This window comes from Diadema setosum, chromosome 7, assembly GCF_964275005.1.
Source record: "Diadema setosum chromosome 7, eeDiaSeto1, whole genome shotgun sequence".
NCBI classification, from domain to species: domain Eukaryota; kingdom Metazoa; phylum Echinodermata; class Echinoidea; order Diadematoida; family Diadematidae; genus Diadema; species Diadema setosum.
In genome coordinates this window covers 31,233,251-31,252,893 of record NC_092691.1, presented here as the reverse complement: position 1 = coordinate 31,252,893, position 19,643 = coordinate 31,233,251, and the positions used below count along the sequence as shown (strand labels likewise).

At 38.0% G+C, this 19,643-nt stretch overlaps 1 protein-coding gene across 1 annotated transcript in view; it reads left to right on the top strand.

Moving 5' to 3' along the window:
• The window catches only part of LOC140231177 (gonadotropin-releasing hormone II receptor-like), a 68,876-nt gene that overhangs the window by 37,711 nt on the left and 11,522 nt on the right, over positions 1–19,643 (top strand). Inside the window, exon 2 of the mRNA XM_072311325.1 lies at positions 9,238–9,439. Coding sequence (XP_072167426.1) covers positions 9,238–9,439 — 202 coding nt within the window. The remainder of the gene's footprint in view (positions 1–9,237; positions 9,440–19,643) is intronic.

Sequence of the window (19,643 nt, the reverse complement as noted above, 5' to 3'; positions counted from 1 at the left end):
TGTTTACTTTTTCCTGTAAAATCAGGTGTGTTTTTTTTAAATGCTATTAATGACATTAGATAAAATATGCAAGAAGAAAGTTTGTTTCCTTATTTAAAGTAACCTGTGCAAAATTAAAAAGATACTATGAGCTTACTTGAACTGTCCATTACTAACCAGTGGGAAATTCAAGAAAAATTATCAGTAGGCTGTAGCGAAAGCACTTTAATTCCTTCGAAGCTATCACCTTTCAGATTGATACAAATCCGAACAAATTCTCAAACACTCAGAATAAAAAGCTATGAACGTTGACAAAACCATCTACACACTATTTAAAAAAAAAAAATCAAATTTACCTCTCATTAGGACTATTTGATTTCTAGACCAGCATCTTTTGCATTTGTATCTGTAATAATTCTTACAAAATATCATATTTTTTGAAAGTGTTTTGTAAGCGCTCCCGTTTTCGAGTTGTTTTGTTCCAGTTTTTGTTTACCAGTTGTTGAATAAAATCTTGCTTCTTTCCAGTTCCAAGGGCAGCCAGTCAACATTAAGATAGGAGGCTGCACGAAAAGTGCTAAGGATTTGATGTTAATCACAGGGAGCCCTTTTATTTTTTTCTAACTAACCTTGCTGTCAGGAGTATGGTATCACCCTGAAGAACTTGTCCCCAATTCAACACGTTCACCGCCAACTTAAAGTAATACAAGACAAAACAATACAGAACAGGGACACGAGAACAAAATTTTGACTTGTAGCTAATTTTGGCATTGAGGTCAATTTGAAACCTAATTTTGTAAATGAGTATCTTTCAACCAGCTGACGGTCAACTGTCTAAGCAATGCAATTAGAGCATGTTTTTGTCACCCTCAACGGGTCACGAAGCACTTTTGATAACATTGATAAAAAGTGTTGTTCACATAGTTATCAGGATTTGTTGTATAAGGTAGTAAAAGTCTCATAGAGTTAATGTAACTTAATAATTACAAGTAGAACTTTATTTTTCAAGTCATTTTTCAGTCAAAGGTAATATTATCATGATCTGATCTCAATCAATGATGTAGAAGATGCGGTATTGAAATTCAAATTGATTGCATGATTAAAAAAAAACAATAATCTACTCTCTGTCAACTCTACGCTAATATCACGTTTATGTATTTACTCAAATGCAATCGGGTTACAAATATACTTGTGGCTCTCCTTCAATGTATCAAACATATCATCACATTATGACATAAATTGTTTGGGTGGTTTGGATCTTGTAACAGAGTCTTAAATAGCATCAGGATAGCAACAAGAAAAGAAGATTCTCAGCCAAGTTATAAAAAAAAATCAGCCAAATTTTGACAAACCTATGTCACCAGTTAAATGTTATTAATGACAATTTGAACTTGGTCCGTAAAATGAGGTTTCTGATTGATTTTATTTACTGCTATATGTCCATAATATGTATAAGTTGATTTTTTAGGGAGTTCTATCCTTTTCTTTCTCCTTTAATTACAAAATTGAATGAAGCGAGGATGACTTTCATAATGGAGCAGTACGGAAATAATTTAAATGAAAATATGATTTCACTTACATTCTTTGGTGCAAACAACGGCAGAGTTTCATATGAGACAATTACAGTATAACCTCGTTGCCCCATCTTATTCCATACTATAGGGCTGGGATAGATTTAACTATTTTTGTGAAAACATGCAGGGCTCGACCTTAACTTTTTTTCTAGGAAGCCAGCCGGGCTCCTCGGGGACCTTTTTAGGGAGCCAAATTGAGTTTTAGAGAGCCACGTTTCCCTCAGACACAATCGGTAGTAGAGGTCTATTACATGTATTAACCTGGTGGAGAAGATTTCATTTAGATATAACATGCATTTCTCCACAGACACAAGTCTGAGATAGTCTCTAACGGGTTTTAGCACAGTCACAGTGTGTGTGTGTGTGTGTGTGTGTGCGTGCGTGCGTGTGTCGTGTGTGTGTGTGCCTGTGCCTGCCGTGTGTGTGTGTGCCTGTGCCTGCCGTGCACCTGCGTGTGTGTGTGTAGGTGTTTTGTGTGGTCCCTCTCCCATTCCCTTGTGTAATTTCTTACCCTGGTCTGTTCATATTGTCTTTCTTTCTCGGTTCTTCTTTTTTTAGCTGCAATTAAACTCGTCGACTTATAAGGCCTACAGGCTCTTAACAAAACATTACGACACATGCCGAAGTATCGAGCTGGTCACCAGCACGATAAAGAATCCAAACTACGCAATGTTCAGAGTTGATTGATTGCTTTCTCGCAATGCATGTGTACAAGACTACAAGTGCATGTATGTACCTCCAGAAACTTGCTGGGCTGGTTATGGAAGCTTCCACTACCTAGCAGGGGAGGGGGAATGTTTTCATCTTCTCAAGAAAGCTTCTGTGTGAGCGAATGCAAAACTCTGTTCGGTGTTTCGAACTATTGTTTACTTTAAAACGTAATCATGCGTTGTTTTCAGGCTTTTTAATTTTACTGGATTTTAAACATCAGTATTTTCCGAAAGTACCGGTATTCCAATTTCTTTTACCCTGACTGGAATCGGAAAGTCTGCTATAACGATGATCGCAAAATGCCGCGCTGTGTGTGGTTGCGCAAATGTGCAAACACGTGGTTGTACTTTCAAGTTTAAAGGAATACGCCATGTGCTCCTGCCTAAGAGGTTACTGCAAGTTCGATGGATCGAATGTGCCATAGCTGAGCTGATGGCTTGTTTACGGTAAACATGTAGTTTACATTCGATACGAAGAAGTCATTACGTCTTTCAAGAGGAAAAACATACAAAACAAACAAAAAAACCTACGAACGAATGCTGATAGCCAAAACTTTGAAAAGTAATAAGCAGCTATGATGAGCATGAACTTAAATTAATCGTCATGATTTTGCTGTCTAACCAGGTGATGACTGCATCTCATTGGACCTACTCGTAGTGAATTTGTCTGGGCATACGAGACCTTTTAAGTATTTCTGTGATTGCCTTTTTAATTGACTGATTAATCGATCCTTTTTTATTGTTCAGGGAACATAAGATATTCGATTCAGTACACTATATTCGACTGTTTGATGTTTCCTGCTATGCGCCAAAAGAAAGGCTATAGAATCACGATATCTTTGCAATGATTGCTTTAATTCTACTAATGAGCTGGTTCTTCGATCGATATTTCCAGGATATTTACACGCTGTTTATTCCAATGCGCGCATTCTTTCGTCTGGCACGTACCTGGGTGTGGCACCTGCTTTTGTGGAAATTTCCACAAGGGGAGAAGGGTGGGTGTCAAGTTTCTTCGAGCCGAAGAGACTGCGCGCATGTATTCAGTATTTCACAATTTCTTTGCTCTGATTTATTGTAATTCATGCTTTCCCCTTATTCTTTGGTGATATTGAACATTTAGATTTAACTTTATGAAGGTTGGTAGATCGTAGATCTTTTTGTTGTGAGGTGTATATAATTTGTTTTTTTTTTAATCATTCTTTGGAGGGGAAAGAAGAGTAAGGGGGAAAGAAGAAAAGAGGGAAAGTGAAATAAAACGAACGGCACGTACGCTCAGCATTCACAGTAAGCCGTCTTTTCATACAATTGACGAATTGTACCAGCATAGTTTTCATCATCACCATCAGACATCACTCAGATCATTTTAGCCTTTTCCTATCAACATTCAGAAACACGTACAATCCCTCGAGATAAAAACCGAGGAAAATAAATAACAAATACAAATAACAAGTATCAACACCTCCCAACACAAATATTTAGAAAAGACAACACACGTCACTTCGATTCGAAAAAGCATTGCAGCAAAGCGGAGAAATCGCCGTTACGAGAATAACAGTGCGAGACACTTGAAAGAATTACGTTTAAACATTTCAAAGTAAAAAGGGAACGGATAAAGTGATATAAAATGGAAGAAATCGTACCAAACGAGGTGTGAGAAACGACAGAAATAGAACGATAAGTTTAGTAGTAGGATTAGGCCCTAGCAAAAGTTTGCAGCACCAAAAGCTACGCGAAAATTAATACACATTGGAAACTCTGTATTGCGACGATGTGGATCCTTGGGATCGTCAATAAACGATACAAAACAAAGGAAATTAATTCATTTTGACCGGAAAATAGTTTGTTATAAGTATTCTGTTATATGAGATCTCCTTTAGTAATAGGCCTAGAAATACACCGAGTTTCCACGATACAGTACTCGGGAAAGAAAATTCGAACGCTTTTCACCTGCGCATTATACTGCAGTGCACATCAATACACGAACAGAAACTCACCTCTTCCTTGCAGAAAAATGATGCAATAACGTTACAAAAAACCACACACAACACTCTCAAAATCATTTCGTACTTGGGAGGCAAGGGAAAAGCGGAAGAAGTAGAGACGAGAGAAAAAAAAAGCAGACATTGCACAACGGAGCGCTTCTACCCCGACTCAAAACGAAATAGGGTACTGTTTGTAGTGGCAGCTGGCTACAGTGAGTAGCTAAGCTACTATACTCACGCTCCCCAGCCGGCCACACGTGGGGATACCACGGCAATCGGTAAACATCCAGGGTCGATCCGTAGGCGACAGGGATTCAGGTGCGCGAAGTTCCGTTCGGTGTACACAGTACGCAAGCAGCGAATTGCATGCGCGCACACTATTCTATGATAGAAGATACGAACACACACACGTCGGGTACACGCAGACACACACACATGCGGGCAACGCGGGCCGGCTGGAGAATGAAACATGTACAGTGTGTAGTCTATATTGCAATTTCAGGGATAATAACTTCGAGCGTCAGGGCTCGCTGTGCGCGCCGGGGCCGCTCGCGCTCGTCAATAGTGTGAGTGTGTACATAAACTAAATTCTGTCTTGAAACGTGAGGCTATACGGCAAAAAAAAAAACAAAACTTGAGGAGCCAGCCGGGCTTTTTTCATACATTTCTAGGGAGCCCGTATCGATTCTGGGGAGCCAATGGTCCCCGGGCTCCCGCTAAGGTCGAGCCCTGACATGTGGACATACGAAATTGCTTTACTGTCGCAGTTCAGTGGTAGTTAAATTCTTCTTATTTTTATGTGCTTTTTTTTAATTATCTTTCTCTGAACATTACCAGCAACCCGAAATTGGGGGATGTACACATGTACACATGTATTAATAATTATAGTACGTGAATGTCCTCGAGATGTCACAAATTCCGATTATTTTTTTGTTGTTCGTCTTGTTTTCCGATGAATTTATAATTACTTACTATTGTAGTACCTTTTCTGTTTTTTTTTTATTCGTTTGTCTTTTGGTTGTTTGTTTGCCGGTGTAGTTTTTTTTTCTTTGTTTGTTTTGCATTTTCACCAGATGGTTATCCAATGGAAATGAACCACCTTCATTCGACTTGATCAAATCATGTCATCGTCCATCACGAAGATGTAGAGTATACGACGTACTGATAGTGAGGGTGAACAAACTTTTTTCCTCCCTCTGTCCTTTCCTTGAAGTTTTGTTGGATAAATCGAGGAATCCCATTGGCAGGGTCAGCTAAATGACGGACGTGCGTGAAGAATACATCTAAGGGCGGCGCCTAGTGATTCTAATAGCCCTTGTCCGCGTCTGTTGACCAAAATGGACGCGCGCATTCTCGAACCCATAGGATTAGGTTGGGCGTAAATGCAAAAGTGGGGTGGATGACACAGTGTCACCACCATGGACTCATACATATTCCATTGCGAGCTCGAGGAGCCAAGGGTGACGAGTTCACTTAGCAAAGTCCCTTAAAACAAAAGAAAAAAAAAAGAAAAAAAAAGTGTCTTTTACAAATCCTCGGCATGCGTTGCTTGATTGTTGATGTCTATGGTGTATGGGGTAGCACACCAACGAGGCGTCGTGCCCGTGTCTCTGACCCTGCATGTTTGGATAGTAAGTGGTTTTGAAAAACCCTTCTCTAGATGTTATTCATTTTGACAAATATACATCATGTTCTGCACAAATGCTGCTCTTTTTTATGCTAAGAGCGTGGCTGTAACTTCTGGCTCAGCTGCTAGAGTATCGCTGGAGAATCTTCCTAAGCTATTGGTTGATGTGCTAATGTAACAGATGAGCGATGTGGTCTCTAAAACCTTCTAATGACTGAAATCAGATGTGCTTTGCCGACTTTTATACAATTTACTATCGCTGCTACGATACTACTTCTTCACTGTCATGGAGTAACTGAATTGTTTTGAATTTCAGAATGCATTTATTTTTCATATATTATGTTTGGATTACTTAAGTATATGCGTGTATTTTTAACCAATTAATTAGTTAATGTATTAATTACTGAAATAATTAATTAATTCATTTATTTATTTATTTGTATGGAATTATATTCTAAGGTTTTATGCCTATAAGTTTGTGCAAGTTCCATATATAAACGTAGACTACTTTCGTGTCAGGCCCACTGTCCGATTGGTTGTTGAGTCAAGTTTACATTATAGCTCTGTGGCAAGGGAAGTCACGTACACAATTCCATTCCTTTCTCATCCCTGCTATGATTCCATGACACCAAAGGGTTTGTATAACCTAGGAGGTTAAAGAGATGGATTCACAACCGTCTTATTCGCTTTGAACCCGTGTTCAAAGCCGCCTTTTGAAAATGTTTCAGTTTTTCAGTTCTTAAGTTTCAGTTTATTTTATTTTTCCTCTTATACAAACAAAAAACCCAAACAAAATAGACTTCATTAAACTTAATTATAAATTATTCAAATGACAAATTTAGAGATATCTAATCTTTGTCATAGCATAATATAGACATATATACAAGTACATGAAAGAAACATCATATACGTGTGAACATCTACGTATATGAAGGTACAAGTATTAAATAAAGCATGTGCCAAACTAAATCAACCTCAGAGATAGAAAGTCAATTGAGTCATGTCTCATTGCATAATGACTTTTCTATGATAGCAAAAAAAAAAAAGTCATCCGTACTTAATGATAGATGAGCGATGATATTGAAGAAACGAGGGATAAGTGGATAGAAATTGCCCGAAGATTGGTGAAATATTGATGAAAATTACTCTTGGAACTTAAGCGGAAAAGTGATAAAGCCACCTTTCAAGAAGGGTACAGTTTCAAACTCTTTCACAACATAAAATTATTTATTCTTTTGTACATTATTGTTTCTTGACGGGATTGAGTTTTACTTATGTGAAATTTCATTTCATTTGATAAATAAACAAGTAAAATAAAGCCGACAGTACGTTAGGGTTCAGAATTAATTTTTAGATTGCTCAGAAAGACGGCGGCTTCAAACTCTGGTCATCAAAGGTATAATGCACCCGTGGAATTCTTACATATAATTGGATAAGGCCAGCTAGTGTCACTGGATTGTCACTCAGTATATGTAACGTCCCCGGCACCCGAAATTTCTAATCTGAAAAAGCACCTTGGCCGTCAATACGAAAACATGGCCAGTGGCTGATCGGGGGGGGGGGGGGGCCTCGGGTGCCCCCCTTTTTTTCGTGAAAGCAAAACAAATAAAAAGAAAAAAATGAAAGGCGATGCGTGCGCCCCCCTTTAATTGTTGCACCAGAAAATTGCACTGAAGCCTCTTTTTTTTTTTTTTTTTTAATTCAGCCGATAAAACGGAAGTGGCACGAGAAACGGAAAAATTGCGCGCTGAAGTGTTTTTGTTTTGTTTTTTGCTCGTCAGCCGATGAAACCCGGAAGTGGCACCAGAAATAATTATGTTTTGCGCGCACCCCGCCCCCCCCCCCCTTTACGGAATTCCTGGATCCACCCCTGATGACCCAGCATATGTATGTCTGTGGGTGCGTGTGTGTGTGTGTGTGCATGTTGTTTTTGTTGCTGCTAATGTTGCTGCTGTTGTTGTTGCTGTTGTTTTTAACTATTTTTGCTCTACTTTTTTTTTCTTGCAAAATACTGTAATACTGCGATATCAACAGAAAAATGCACAATGTTTATTTTCAAAACAGCTCGATAATCGATCAGCCAATCAAGAAGTCATTATTTCTTAGCACGGTTGAAATCATCCGCAAAGAAAACAAAGAGAACTGCGCCATTACAAACCATGAAAGTAATGGCTTAGGTACTATAAGTGTCCTAGGTCCTCATGAAAACTTTTTTTTTTAAGTAATCATGGAACGTGAATTTCGGTATATCTTCAAAAGGTTTAGCTATTGACTTACTAATTTATTCAAAGCCTCATAACGAGTCGTGGGTGCGTCATATGGCGTTTAAACAGCAGCAGGCATTTTGCCAATGCCAATGAAGAATTTTTAACAAATCGAATCCTGAGGTAACTTCGGTACAGAAATCATTATCCTATTCCTCTCTATAATTGACAACCATGAAGTTCAATGCATACGCGACAGTGAAGAATGATTAGATGAAAGTGGTTAAGGTGATCAAACCTGCACAAATTCTTAAAATGTACATTAAGAAAATGTCAATTTGAGACGGACACGCGATCTTCATGGATTAATCTACATTGTATAATCTAGCCACTTTTGATAATTCAGTAACCGAAATAAACAGTGCTATGATCACAATATAGGACTCAAATAAAACATCAGCTTTTACTCTACTTTATGATAATCCGTGTAATGAATGTATAAGAAAATAAGGTGAAGAGATATAGTGCATAAAGCTACAGAAATGAAGTGTTTTTGTTTAGATTTGTTAAAACCATGAAAAGTGAGCAGTACAGGTATCAACGCGTCTAAGGTACCTCTCATCCCTGCGTAAGGATCTGAACATGATATTGTTTACGGATAACATCTATGGATGTGGTTTCCTTGTCATTTAAAAAGAAAAACAATGCCAAAACTGAAAAAAAAAACGTGTTTCTTTATTTCAAAATCACGTCCTTTTTATGAATATGTTGTTGGATGTCATACATTGCCGCTAAAAATAGCTTTAGAGATATTGCTTGCTAAGGATTTATAGACTGCACGAGAAATTTTGAATAACCTCGTTGACTACAGTACGTAAATCTGGTGCGTGATTACAAGAGAATGTTGAAAGCACAGTCTCTGTCCCAAGTCTATGCCTGTTTGTGCGCATGCTAAATCGAGGGAACTACAAACCAGCAATTCAATCACTAAGAGATGAAATGGATCTTTGTCACATAATTATTCTCTTTGCGATATGCTGTGGATTATGCGGTAAAATGTCGAGTGAAATATAACATACTTCTTCAATACATTTCCTAACTGATAATGACTTTTATTTAATAACTACGATTGTTTGCTTCGTTTTGATTCTGTTTCACCAGTTAGTGGTTCACGAACTGATGTCGCCGGACTTCAACCCTACGTTCTACCAGTGCGTGGACTACGGATTCAAGACCAAGTACTTCAAGCTGTGGTGGATGTACCACATCTTTGTCACGCTCATCATGTACGTCGTTCCCTTGGCAACCATTTTCGCCTGCTACTCAGCCATTGTCTGTAAAATTTGCAGGAGGACCAAAGCACGTAAGTAAACCTAGACTTTAATGGTTTGCCAACGCTGGAAAACATCTAATGAGTAAATGCTCATTCCTAGAATGTCGCTGTTACTCCCTCCTCCCTCCCCCCCCCCCCATGTCTGTTTTGATAACTCAGATGGGTTTCGCAATTATGGTGAGAATCCACTCCGTATAATAAAAGTTGATAATGTACCGCCGTAGACTCGAATCTCTCTCCCTATTCCTATATTTGTCCCCCTCTCTCGCTCCCCCTATCTCTTTCTCTCTTTATCACAGACTTGTTGATTTTCCACAATTCTACTCGAATACCTATTGTCTCCTCTCTGCGCAACTCACCCCGCTCATTCCCTCAGGCAGTACCATCAGCTGGACATCTACGACAAAGACCTTTCCCTCCATAATCTTGAAGTGTTAGTTTTTTTAACGCATTTAGCATGTTTAGGCTTCCCCAAAACACTTTCCTTGTGGCTCACTTCTTTAGTAAATGGAATCACCATCTTCCATCATTAGCAGACCCCGGCACCAGAGGGTGATGTACAGTCGTCGAGTTGTCGTCCTGCCCTGTTGGGAAGAACACAGTGTCCCAGGAGTGTGTTCACAATGTTTTCGCATAGTAGACTATGTGAAAACACTCGAGTTTTAACAGTGTGAAGATGACTTCACACCGTGGTGTGTTTTTATTTATTTATTTATTTATTCCGTTTTATTTTCACAGCTACAGCCCTTTCAGTTAAAAAAAAAAAAAAATTTTACAAAGGGGCCCTGCATAAAAACAATACAAAATACAGTACATGCAAAGTTGAATACAAAAGTACAGTAAGTCCAAAAATAAAAAAGAACACCACACATAGCTTACAAACTCAATACAAAAAAAAAAAAAAATGTATCCATTTGCATAAAATACTAAATTACAGATAAAAGTATTTCACGAATAGACCGGGAAAACACTTTCCACCATTTGCAACCCACATAATACATTGAAAGGGCCTATCACAGAGTTCATTATAGTAATGTTCTCTTTCACACCGTGAATTAATGATTCACAATTTGTTCACAATAAAATGCTCGGATTTTACAGTGTGAAGAGATTTTACACTGTGTATACAATGTGCTTCACACTGTGTTTCACATTGTGCTTCACATTGTGGGACACTGTGTTCTTTCCAGCAGGGTGGAGATGCAACTTTCCCTGTTACAGTCGCTAACTTTTTGTTGAATGGTATTGGTAGCGGGGAAAATCAACGTCGCATTAAGCCATGAGTGATAGTACAGACAAGTAATATTGTTCTTAACCTTTAATGACGTGGGACGGGGTATATGGAAAGACTAATAGATCGCTACCTACTAATAGGTGTTCCATGAAAACGTTTCGCAGTTTTATTTTCCATGAAATCACTTTCGAGCGCATGTAGTCGCATAATAATGATTTTATAAATGTGAACTTGAGAACGGGAGTGGGCCCAGCTAATCTCTATTTTTCGTAATCAAATTTGGCAACTATTCTAGAGTCATTATGTAGAGATACTGTATGTGTCCTGGGCATGCTAAGTGCGTTACATCTCCGTAATTTCTTCAGTAATGTAATGCTCCTGTTTGCTGATGTACTGCCGTGAATGTCGTCTGAGATCGGTTCCATGACATTTGCTCCTGCGACAATTGCTCCCATAAAATATCTGCACGCTAGGCCAGACATCATCTACCCACAAGCATAACCCTAACCCTAATCCTTATCCTCATATCAAACTAAACCTAAAAGTCTATCACAATCCTAACCCTAACCCCAAGTCCTTGGAGAAAATAAGACTGGAACAATTGTCACAGGAGCAAAATATATCGTGTTACCTCTGAGATCACTCTCTTTATTTTGATTTTAAAGCTAAATCAACAAACAAAATGCGCGCGAATTTCGTATGACAATTCCCATAATATTATGTTCAGTCAAGGGGAAGGTGCATTCCGATGTCTTTTGTTAATACATGTAATACTAGTACTTAAGCAATGATTGACAGCTGATGTTGTTGACAGAATCTTGGTTTGGATTTGTGTGTGTGTGTGTTTGTGTGTATGTGTGTGTGTGTGTGTGTGTGTGTGTGTGTGTGTGTACGTATCAAAGTAATCTGAAGATATATAGAAAGAATATCATTATAGAAAGAATACAATTATGCAAAAGGAGATTTCGGCTTCTACCAACCTTTACTGACTTGCTGGCTAGCTTTCGTCCACTCCTGTGGACTTCTTCAGGCCAAGTGATTGCACCGTTTCTCTGACCCTGGCCTGAGGAAGTTCGCAGGAGTGGACGAAAGCTAGTCAGCAAGTCAGTAAAGGTTGGTAGAAGCCTAAGTCTCATATTGTACGATCTCCCCAACTGATGAAAGTTTTCTGCAATATCATTATGATATGGCACATATTTAGATATTCATTTGGCCACATGGGTGATGTTGAGGATATCATAAATCAACACGAGTCAACATGCATTAGCATTGCTTCAGGTCCTTTAAAGTTATAATGGCATTACGCTGCTGCGATCTCTGTACTTATTTTTTCTTTTGTTACACCTGCCCGACGATCATGCTGTTTTGTTTTGTTTGTTTGTTTGTTTGTTTGTTTGCTTTATGTTGTTTTTTTTGGGGGGGATATCTTAATTTTGTTTTTTTTTTAAATCGGGGTTCTTAATGTACTTATTTGTGATCGTTATTCACGTCTGACGTGACTGTGTGAAGAAAAGGAAAACTATGCATTGAGGCATCTCTGTTTTGTTTTTGTAAAAAAAAAAAAAAAAAAAAAAAAAATCGCCCATGGTTTGATCGTACTTTGTTCTACGCAAAAAGAAAACACATTGTGTGGCCCACGAGCTTTCCTAAGGTTCTCCTTGAAAGTTTAAATTGCCTGCCTTTAAAGTCTGCGAGAACTCTCTGCTGTACCTATTTGTCATCATCAAAGCTAGCTTCTGGCCCGCCAATAAGGCGCCTTAATAGGGCTATGCCACACCGATAGACTTGATGAAAACATATTTGACACGGAGATCGATACCAAACCCGTACATGAGGGGAAAATTTAGAATAGCGATATTCATCCCCCGCAGCTTAATACCATATTGCATCAGATTGCAAACCCTCAGGCGGTTTGTGGGGCAGATTTCTATATCTATTTTTGTGGACATTGCAGCAACATTTGGAATGTCAAAGCATTTTATGAAATCGACATTTTACGGTAACATATAAATGCCGGTATAAGCGTTTTTTCGTATACTCAACATTTTGCTTTCTTGTGACCACATGCAGGCTGTATGATCACTGTGTATTCTTGCCCATTTACTAATCATCAGCTATACACTGTGGCTCCTTTAACACTGGAAAAGACCTGAACTCTTATAGAAATGAATTTATGGAACCCAGCACGCTTGAACGCGCACAGGTGTGAGAAAAAAAAAATAAGAAGTGAAATAGCAGGTAGGGAAATGTCAGAAATAGAAATTTTGAAAGTATAAATGCAAGTGGTAAAGAGATGGGCAAGGTCAGTGTTTGTTACGTCAGAGTTTGATAATCTATGCTATAGCTATGTTAGGAGACATATTATTGAAGAACCATCATTTTTAACTCTGGCAGTGATAACCTATGACATCTTCTCCTTCCAAGTATCTGTACTTCATACAAATTTTCTTCTTACATTCTTACCTCAAAACAATTTGCCTCTAGCATTTGTACGTCTGACATTTTCATTTCGAACATTTCTACGACGGACTCACTGTAGCGTGCACAGCCAAAAAAAAAAAAAAAAAAGTGTCATACGCGGCCTTTGCTCCGAAGTAGACATGCCTCCATAAGTTAAACTTCACTTGCATGTATACACACTTAACCTTTATTCCGTCGAAATGAGTCAAATAGTATCAAAGACCTTAGAAAAAAAAAACCAGCTTTTAGACTGATCAATAACGCAGCAAAATCGAAAGTTCTTTGCCCACTGAAATAAGTGATCGAAAATCGGTTTTATGTATAGGTGTAATGGAAAGGGAACAAGACGTTTGAAAATAGTGAAACGCGTTGATACCACACAAAGAAAGTATTTTGAATACCTTATTAGCTTACAAAGAATTCTGTGATGACTATGCACATTATGGTCAGAATTTGCTTAAAGAATAAATGCTACTGCTGAGTGCATCGAAACGTCTTTATAGGATTTCCACTGTATATTTCGATTTGCTTAATGGTGAAAAGGAACAAACAAGTGTCAGACAAATAATTGACAAAAATAATCACTCCTCTCTATTCAATGGTTCCTGGCTAAGTTAAATATAGAGGATTCTTAGAAATTTGCGAAAGTTTACGAAAAACTATATTGCGGGTCCAAAGTACATATAGTTCCAGCCTGTGTCAACAACTGACGGGTGATTTTTCGCGCGTTTTGCGCGGCAGAGTCATAATAGAAAGATTTGCACTACAAGTGATGTATTTGAATAATTGATTTGACCTTTATAGTGGGAACAAAACTCAGTGAGCCATCAACAACAGAAATAGTAAGTTGGTCAGATCTGCAAATTAACCAAAAGAAAAGAGGAAAAGAAGGAAACCAACAATACTCAAATGCAATCTAATTTTCTTTTGTAAATACTTGACAGGTGGTAATTCTGCCTCTTTTCGTGGTACCAATATAGTGGAATAGTCAAATCAAACTTACATTAATAAAGGAATATCTTCGGGCTGAAGGAAATAAAAAAGAAATATTGTGGCTGGGAATACAGCTCAAATCTAGTATGACATTATTTTTTTTTTCGCACACGAGTAAAATGAAAAACTCCTACTTTATTCAAACGTCATTCTAACTAAAAATTTGGTGCGTTTTTGAGGAAGCTATATAGTTTGCACACAGTGTGCAAAATTATTGTGCATGCCATCTGTATTCAAGTGCGTTCGCTTCGCGCATTCCTGGGCTGTGATTGAAAAGGGTCCCAGCGTTGATTACTTCTCACGGATCGCCGCGGGGCACTTTGCAAGTTGTTTATATTTCAGGTTATGATATCCTAAAATTTGTTATTATGTTTCAGGGATTGTTTGCAGAAATAAAGCAATTACTCTCCTATCTGGATTAATCACTGGAAATGCCACCACACGTATGAGCACTACCACAGGTCACGTGACAGTAATCGATCGTCGTGTTGAAGGGAACATATCGATATGTTCAAAATACCCCTCAAATTTTACCGTATATTGAAGATAGGATATAGAGCCAGCGTGAATGACAAGCGAATGAGATCAGAGTGGTAATACAATGTAGATGCTGACATTGATAGTACATGATCAGGTGGCGGGGTGGGGCGTGGCTTCTCCACCCACCCCCAAGAAAATACATAATCACTCGAGAATCTGAAGAACTGTGAGTACAAACCTGCTACCAGCTGGCTACAGCCAAGGATTTTGCCGAATTCTGCCACTTCTCCCCCCCCCCCCCCAAGAAAAAGATAAATTAGACAAACAAATGCTGCCCTCAATCAATTTGCCACTAATATGATAATAAGTTGCAACAAATGCTGGCCCTACATTAAAGTGATATTCACTAGTGCTCCATGAGTTAGATTGTGTTTTTTTTTTTTCAGATGGTCTCATTATTTTTCTGAAGGAAATTACTGAAAGAAAATGAGACGGAATTCAAGGAATCTTAACATGCGTTAAGCAACTTCTTGGTATAGCTGATACTCCTATGATTCAACATCAAGCCCCTACAGTATCTCTTAATTATGTGTGGCGTCTCGAAAATGGCTGTCTCATGATTGTGAGGTCGTTGACGTGATGTGCCTGATTTCTCTTCTGAGAGAAACATCACAAATGTCCTATTCCTTCCAGGAAGAAACGTCGTTCTCTTCGATTCTTTTTCATATATCACTAGAACATCATTCTATCTTTCCTTATGAAGAAGTCAATAGCCTTGTTTATGTAATTAAACAACAACAAAAAATGCTTATCAAATTTGGAATTTCTTGGATTGGGAATGCTAAGGAAATCAAGTTATGTCAAATGGTATTAAATTCAGATTAAATGACGTGGTTATTCAGCAGGTCGCCCTAATATTTGCTGTACAATGGTATTGTACTATAGCAGCCCCCCCCCCCCCCTCCCCTCATCGACCAAGTAAACGCTCTGCTAAGTTAACAATGCCATTGGATTCACACATCTCAATTAACCGGCAGCCATTACCTTCGTTATAAAGTACGCACATCCCTTTTCTGATCAACGAACACTATTTCATTTTATCAAACCTTTTGAATAAAGAGCCTCATTTTATTTTCGCATTAACGAACGTTCTGAATAACGAATCCTGTGTTATTCCTGGATTAATGAGCCTTCTAGATAACGAACAACACCCATAAAGAAACCAATATAATGCAATCAGGCTCACGGCATATTTAGCAATATTTGCACAAAGGATAAGCAGTTATTGCAACAGCACATCCACAGAAGAACGACAGACTAAATAGGAATGATGGTACCTTTGATCAATATGATGATAAATATGATAGAAATCATAATAATCATAATTCATTTTGATAGACATTTCAGGAACATACTATTTTGACTATCACAATCCTTATGAAGCTATCATAATTTAACCAAAATGAATAACTTTACTTCACCTTATCTGTCGCATATTATCAATATAACAAGTATCGTGATATGAATTTTGTGTGTCTTGAAAGTTTAGAGCATAAGAAAATCACCGTTGACCATTAGTATGGAATCTGAATTTGGAAAAGATGAAAATCAGCAAACTAACGTCTCTTGCTATTGCTTGTGCGTTATCACATAGTGGCCAAGGTTCGATTTCGGAACTTGGTGCGTCAACGATTTAGAATTCAGCCCATTTTGTAACAAGGCATACAAGTAATATCCATAATATGTGCTCCTCAATTGGCATTCCCCAAATCTCCCCAATCCTCCATGCTGTGAGGATCGGAACTGTGAATAATATCAGGTTACTCATTACGGTACGAATATGAAATGTGATAATTCTCTGTGACCAATAATGCGAAGGTTTATATTGATGGAATGAAGCTATTTATGGAGGGGTCTATTAGAATGCATTGATATGATATTGCAAAATAATGTTTCAAATCGTGGTCGTTGTGGTGACTGGTGAACTGCTTTGGATCTATACATTATAACGTCGAGTTCTATTACCACAATAATTCGACAGCCAGTACGTTCAGGTGGAGATGTCAACTACATTTTGATATGAAACGAGAATGCATGCAATGCTTGTTTTGTTTTGGTTTGTTTTGTTTTTTTTCGTCTAACAATTCACTAAAAGGTTCTAATGAATACACTGTTAATCCCGAAACGCACTTATTCTGCCCTTCGGAATTAGATTAGGATTCAAACGTAAAGCGCTTGATTAAATTCGTCTACTGGAAGCGGCACGTAGGGATCACCATTTACACCACTGCAGACCAGACCCCCTACAAAATGCTATGATCTGCCTACATTCAGTCATATACAAACCACGCATGAAACAAGCGTATAATGGCAAAATATTGGAAAAAAGAACTGAAAACCTTTCTACAGATATTTTCTGACATGTGCATACATAATCGAGTTATTTCAGAGAGAGAGAGATTTGTTTATAATCAGCATGAAACACCAAAAGAAATTACACATCCTGCGCAATAAAACAAAACCCAATACCTTTCGAACTTTTGCCTGTTACTATTGCTGTTATTATCATTTTTGTTGTTTATGTTTTGTGCTATTCGTCTGATGTGTGTGAACTTTCCTGTGTTGTGTGTGAACGGACCGTAATACTACACACTGAATTTGCAATTCTTGTTCTGGACAGGACGAGAATAAAAGGTAAGAAGAGGAATACGCTGTGTACGTTCAAACTATGTGGAGCTACTATAGTTTTCATAATATATTTCATGGGAAATAAAATGTGTTCACTATGTATAGGACATGTCCTAAATTTTTGCGAAGAGGATTCATATAATTTTTTCAAAAAATGTGCCTATTTTAGCAATTTTGAACGTACACAGTGCATTTTGTTTTTACTTCATTTTTCTTCTTGCATCCTGCCCACAACAATAGTTGCATAGTGAGCATGGAGTATTATACCAGGGCTCGACACTAACGGTGGTCCGGTGGCCCGGGGCCACCAAAAACGCACGTCGGGCCACCAAAATTTCAGAAATGAAGAATTTGGTGGCCTGATCGGGCCACCATAAAAGGTCGGATGTTTGCCTTTGGGCCACCAAAAATAAAAGTTAGTGTGGAGCCCTGATTATACTATACTCCGTTCACACACAAAACAGGACACTCATACACGCCCTAGGAATAGAATAATACAAGGATTGACAGAAACGACAAAATTATAATGACAGTAAATACGAGAGGCAAAAGCTGTGTTCGGTTTTATTTTATTGTCTACGACGTGTGAATTTTCTTCGTTGTGTGTGAGCTGAATAGAATAATTTATGCTGATCATGAACTATAAACCTTTATCATTATTGAAAATAATAACTAGATAACGTATGCACAAAATTCATGACAGAAATTGCCTGTGGAAAAGTTTCCAGTTCTTTTTCGACAGTATTTTGCAGTTTCACGCCTGTTTCATGCGTGGCGTGTTATACGATTGAATGTAGGCAGGTCATAGCATTCGTAGGGGGTCCAGTCTGCAGTGGTGTAAATGGTGATCACTACGTGCTACTACTAGTACACGAATTTAATCAACGCTTTACGTTTGAATCCTAATCTAATTCTGAAGGGCAGAATAAGTGCGTTTCAGGATTAACAGTGTATTCATTTGAATCCTTTAGTGAAATGTTAGACGGGGAAAAACTGTTATACATTCTCGCTTCATATCAAAATGTAGTTGATATGTCTAACTGAACGTAGTAGTTGTCAAATCATTCTGGTCATGAATAACTCGACGTTTATAATGTATCGTTTAATTTCAACCCACCAGTTATCACAGTATTAGTATAAAGTGATAGTCATAATCAAGAACTGCGCGTCACTGGGTAGCCCATCAGCGTACTAAATGTGACCGTGCATCACAAAACCAACAAAAAGTTGCACGGCCTGATTTTACGTGAGGACACAAAATAGGTGAAATGGATCAACCTTCTCAATCTTGAGGTTTTTCATAATATTTCCTGACAGAGCGATTCTCATTCTGCATTATTCTAATTTTTGGGATCATAAAACAAATGGGAAATTGTGTTTTCAGCAGTTTTTCTAGAACAACTGTTTTTGTAGAATAGTGTGATGAGGTATGTCTTTATTAGAGGCCCCTTTTCATTTCTTAACATTCCTTTACCCACTCCTCATTTTTCAGCTCTAATAGCTTTTGAAAGAATGATACAAATGCTTTGAAATTTAGCACTACTCATGGATAGCACGTGTTAACAGAGCATGCTTAATTTCAGCTAAATCTAATAATCCCTTCATTGTTGCTGCTACAGTTTTCTACATCCTGTGTTTGTCCCATTCATTGCACAGGTAGCATGGATGAGTAAGGTTAAGCGCTTGAATAGACCCGACACTTTGGAGTCTCTTTTCTCAGTACACACTTTTCCAGAGTGTGTGCTTTCTTTCCAATAGGTAGATAGGTTAGGAGAGTCCATTTGAATTGAGTTAAACATTATTTCAAAGATTTAAGTCTGCTCTTTTTGAATCTGCCCTTAAGTAAAAATCCATGTTTGGCGGCTTTTTATTGGTTTTGAGATGCAGGGTCACATATATATGTACAATCTGCAGTTGACAGTGTAGTAGGTAATAAGCTCCCCAGTATGACTTCCCAAGGACTCCTACTCTTCGTGTGTACGTGAGAGTGCTAATGTGAGTATTTGTATGTTACAGCTCATACGCTTCATGAGTCACTATCAATGCAGCATTTCATTATAATACTGTATATGTTTTATAATTATCGTCATAGAAAATACTCTCGCAATATTTTATTATCCATTTCTAAGCGCTCGTAATGACCGGTGCAACCTCGGCAACATGAACTATTAATTTCGTAATATTCTGGTTTAAACGTTTGTCCCAAAATGACCGCCATTTTCAATAGTTTCCTTCAAAATTACACATGTTTTATATTACCTTTTTGTCAGTGTTTGTAGGACCCTATGCTGGCCATACCATGTGCAGTGAAGCAATTATCACCAAAATTTCTTCTTCTTTTTACTGTTTTAAGCCTTAGGATACCATTCATATTTTCAG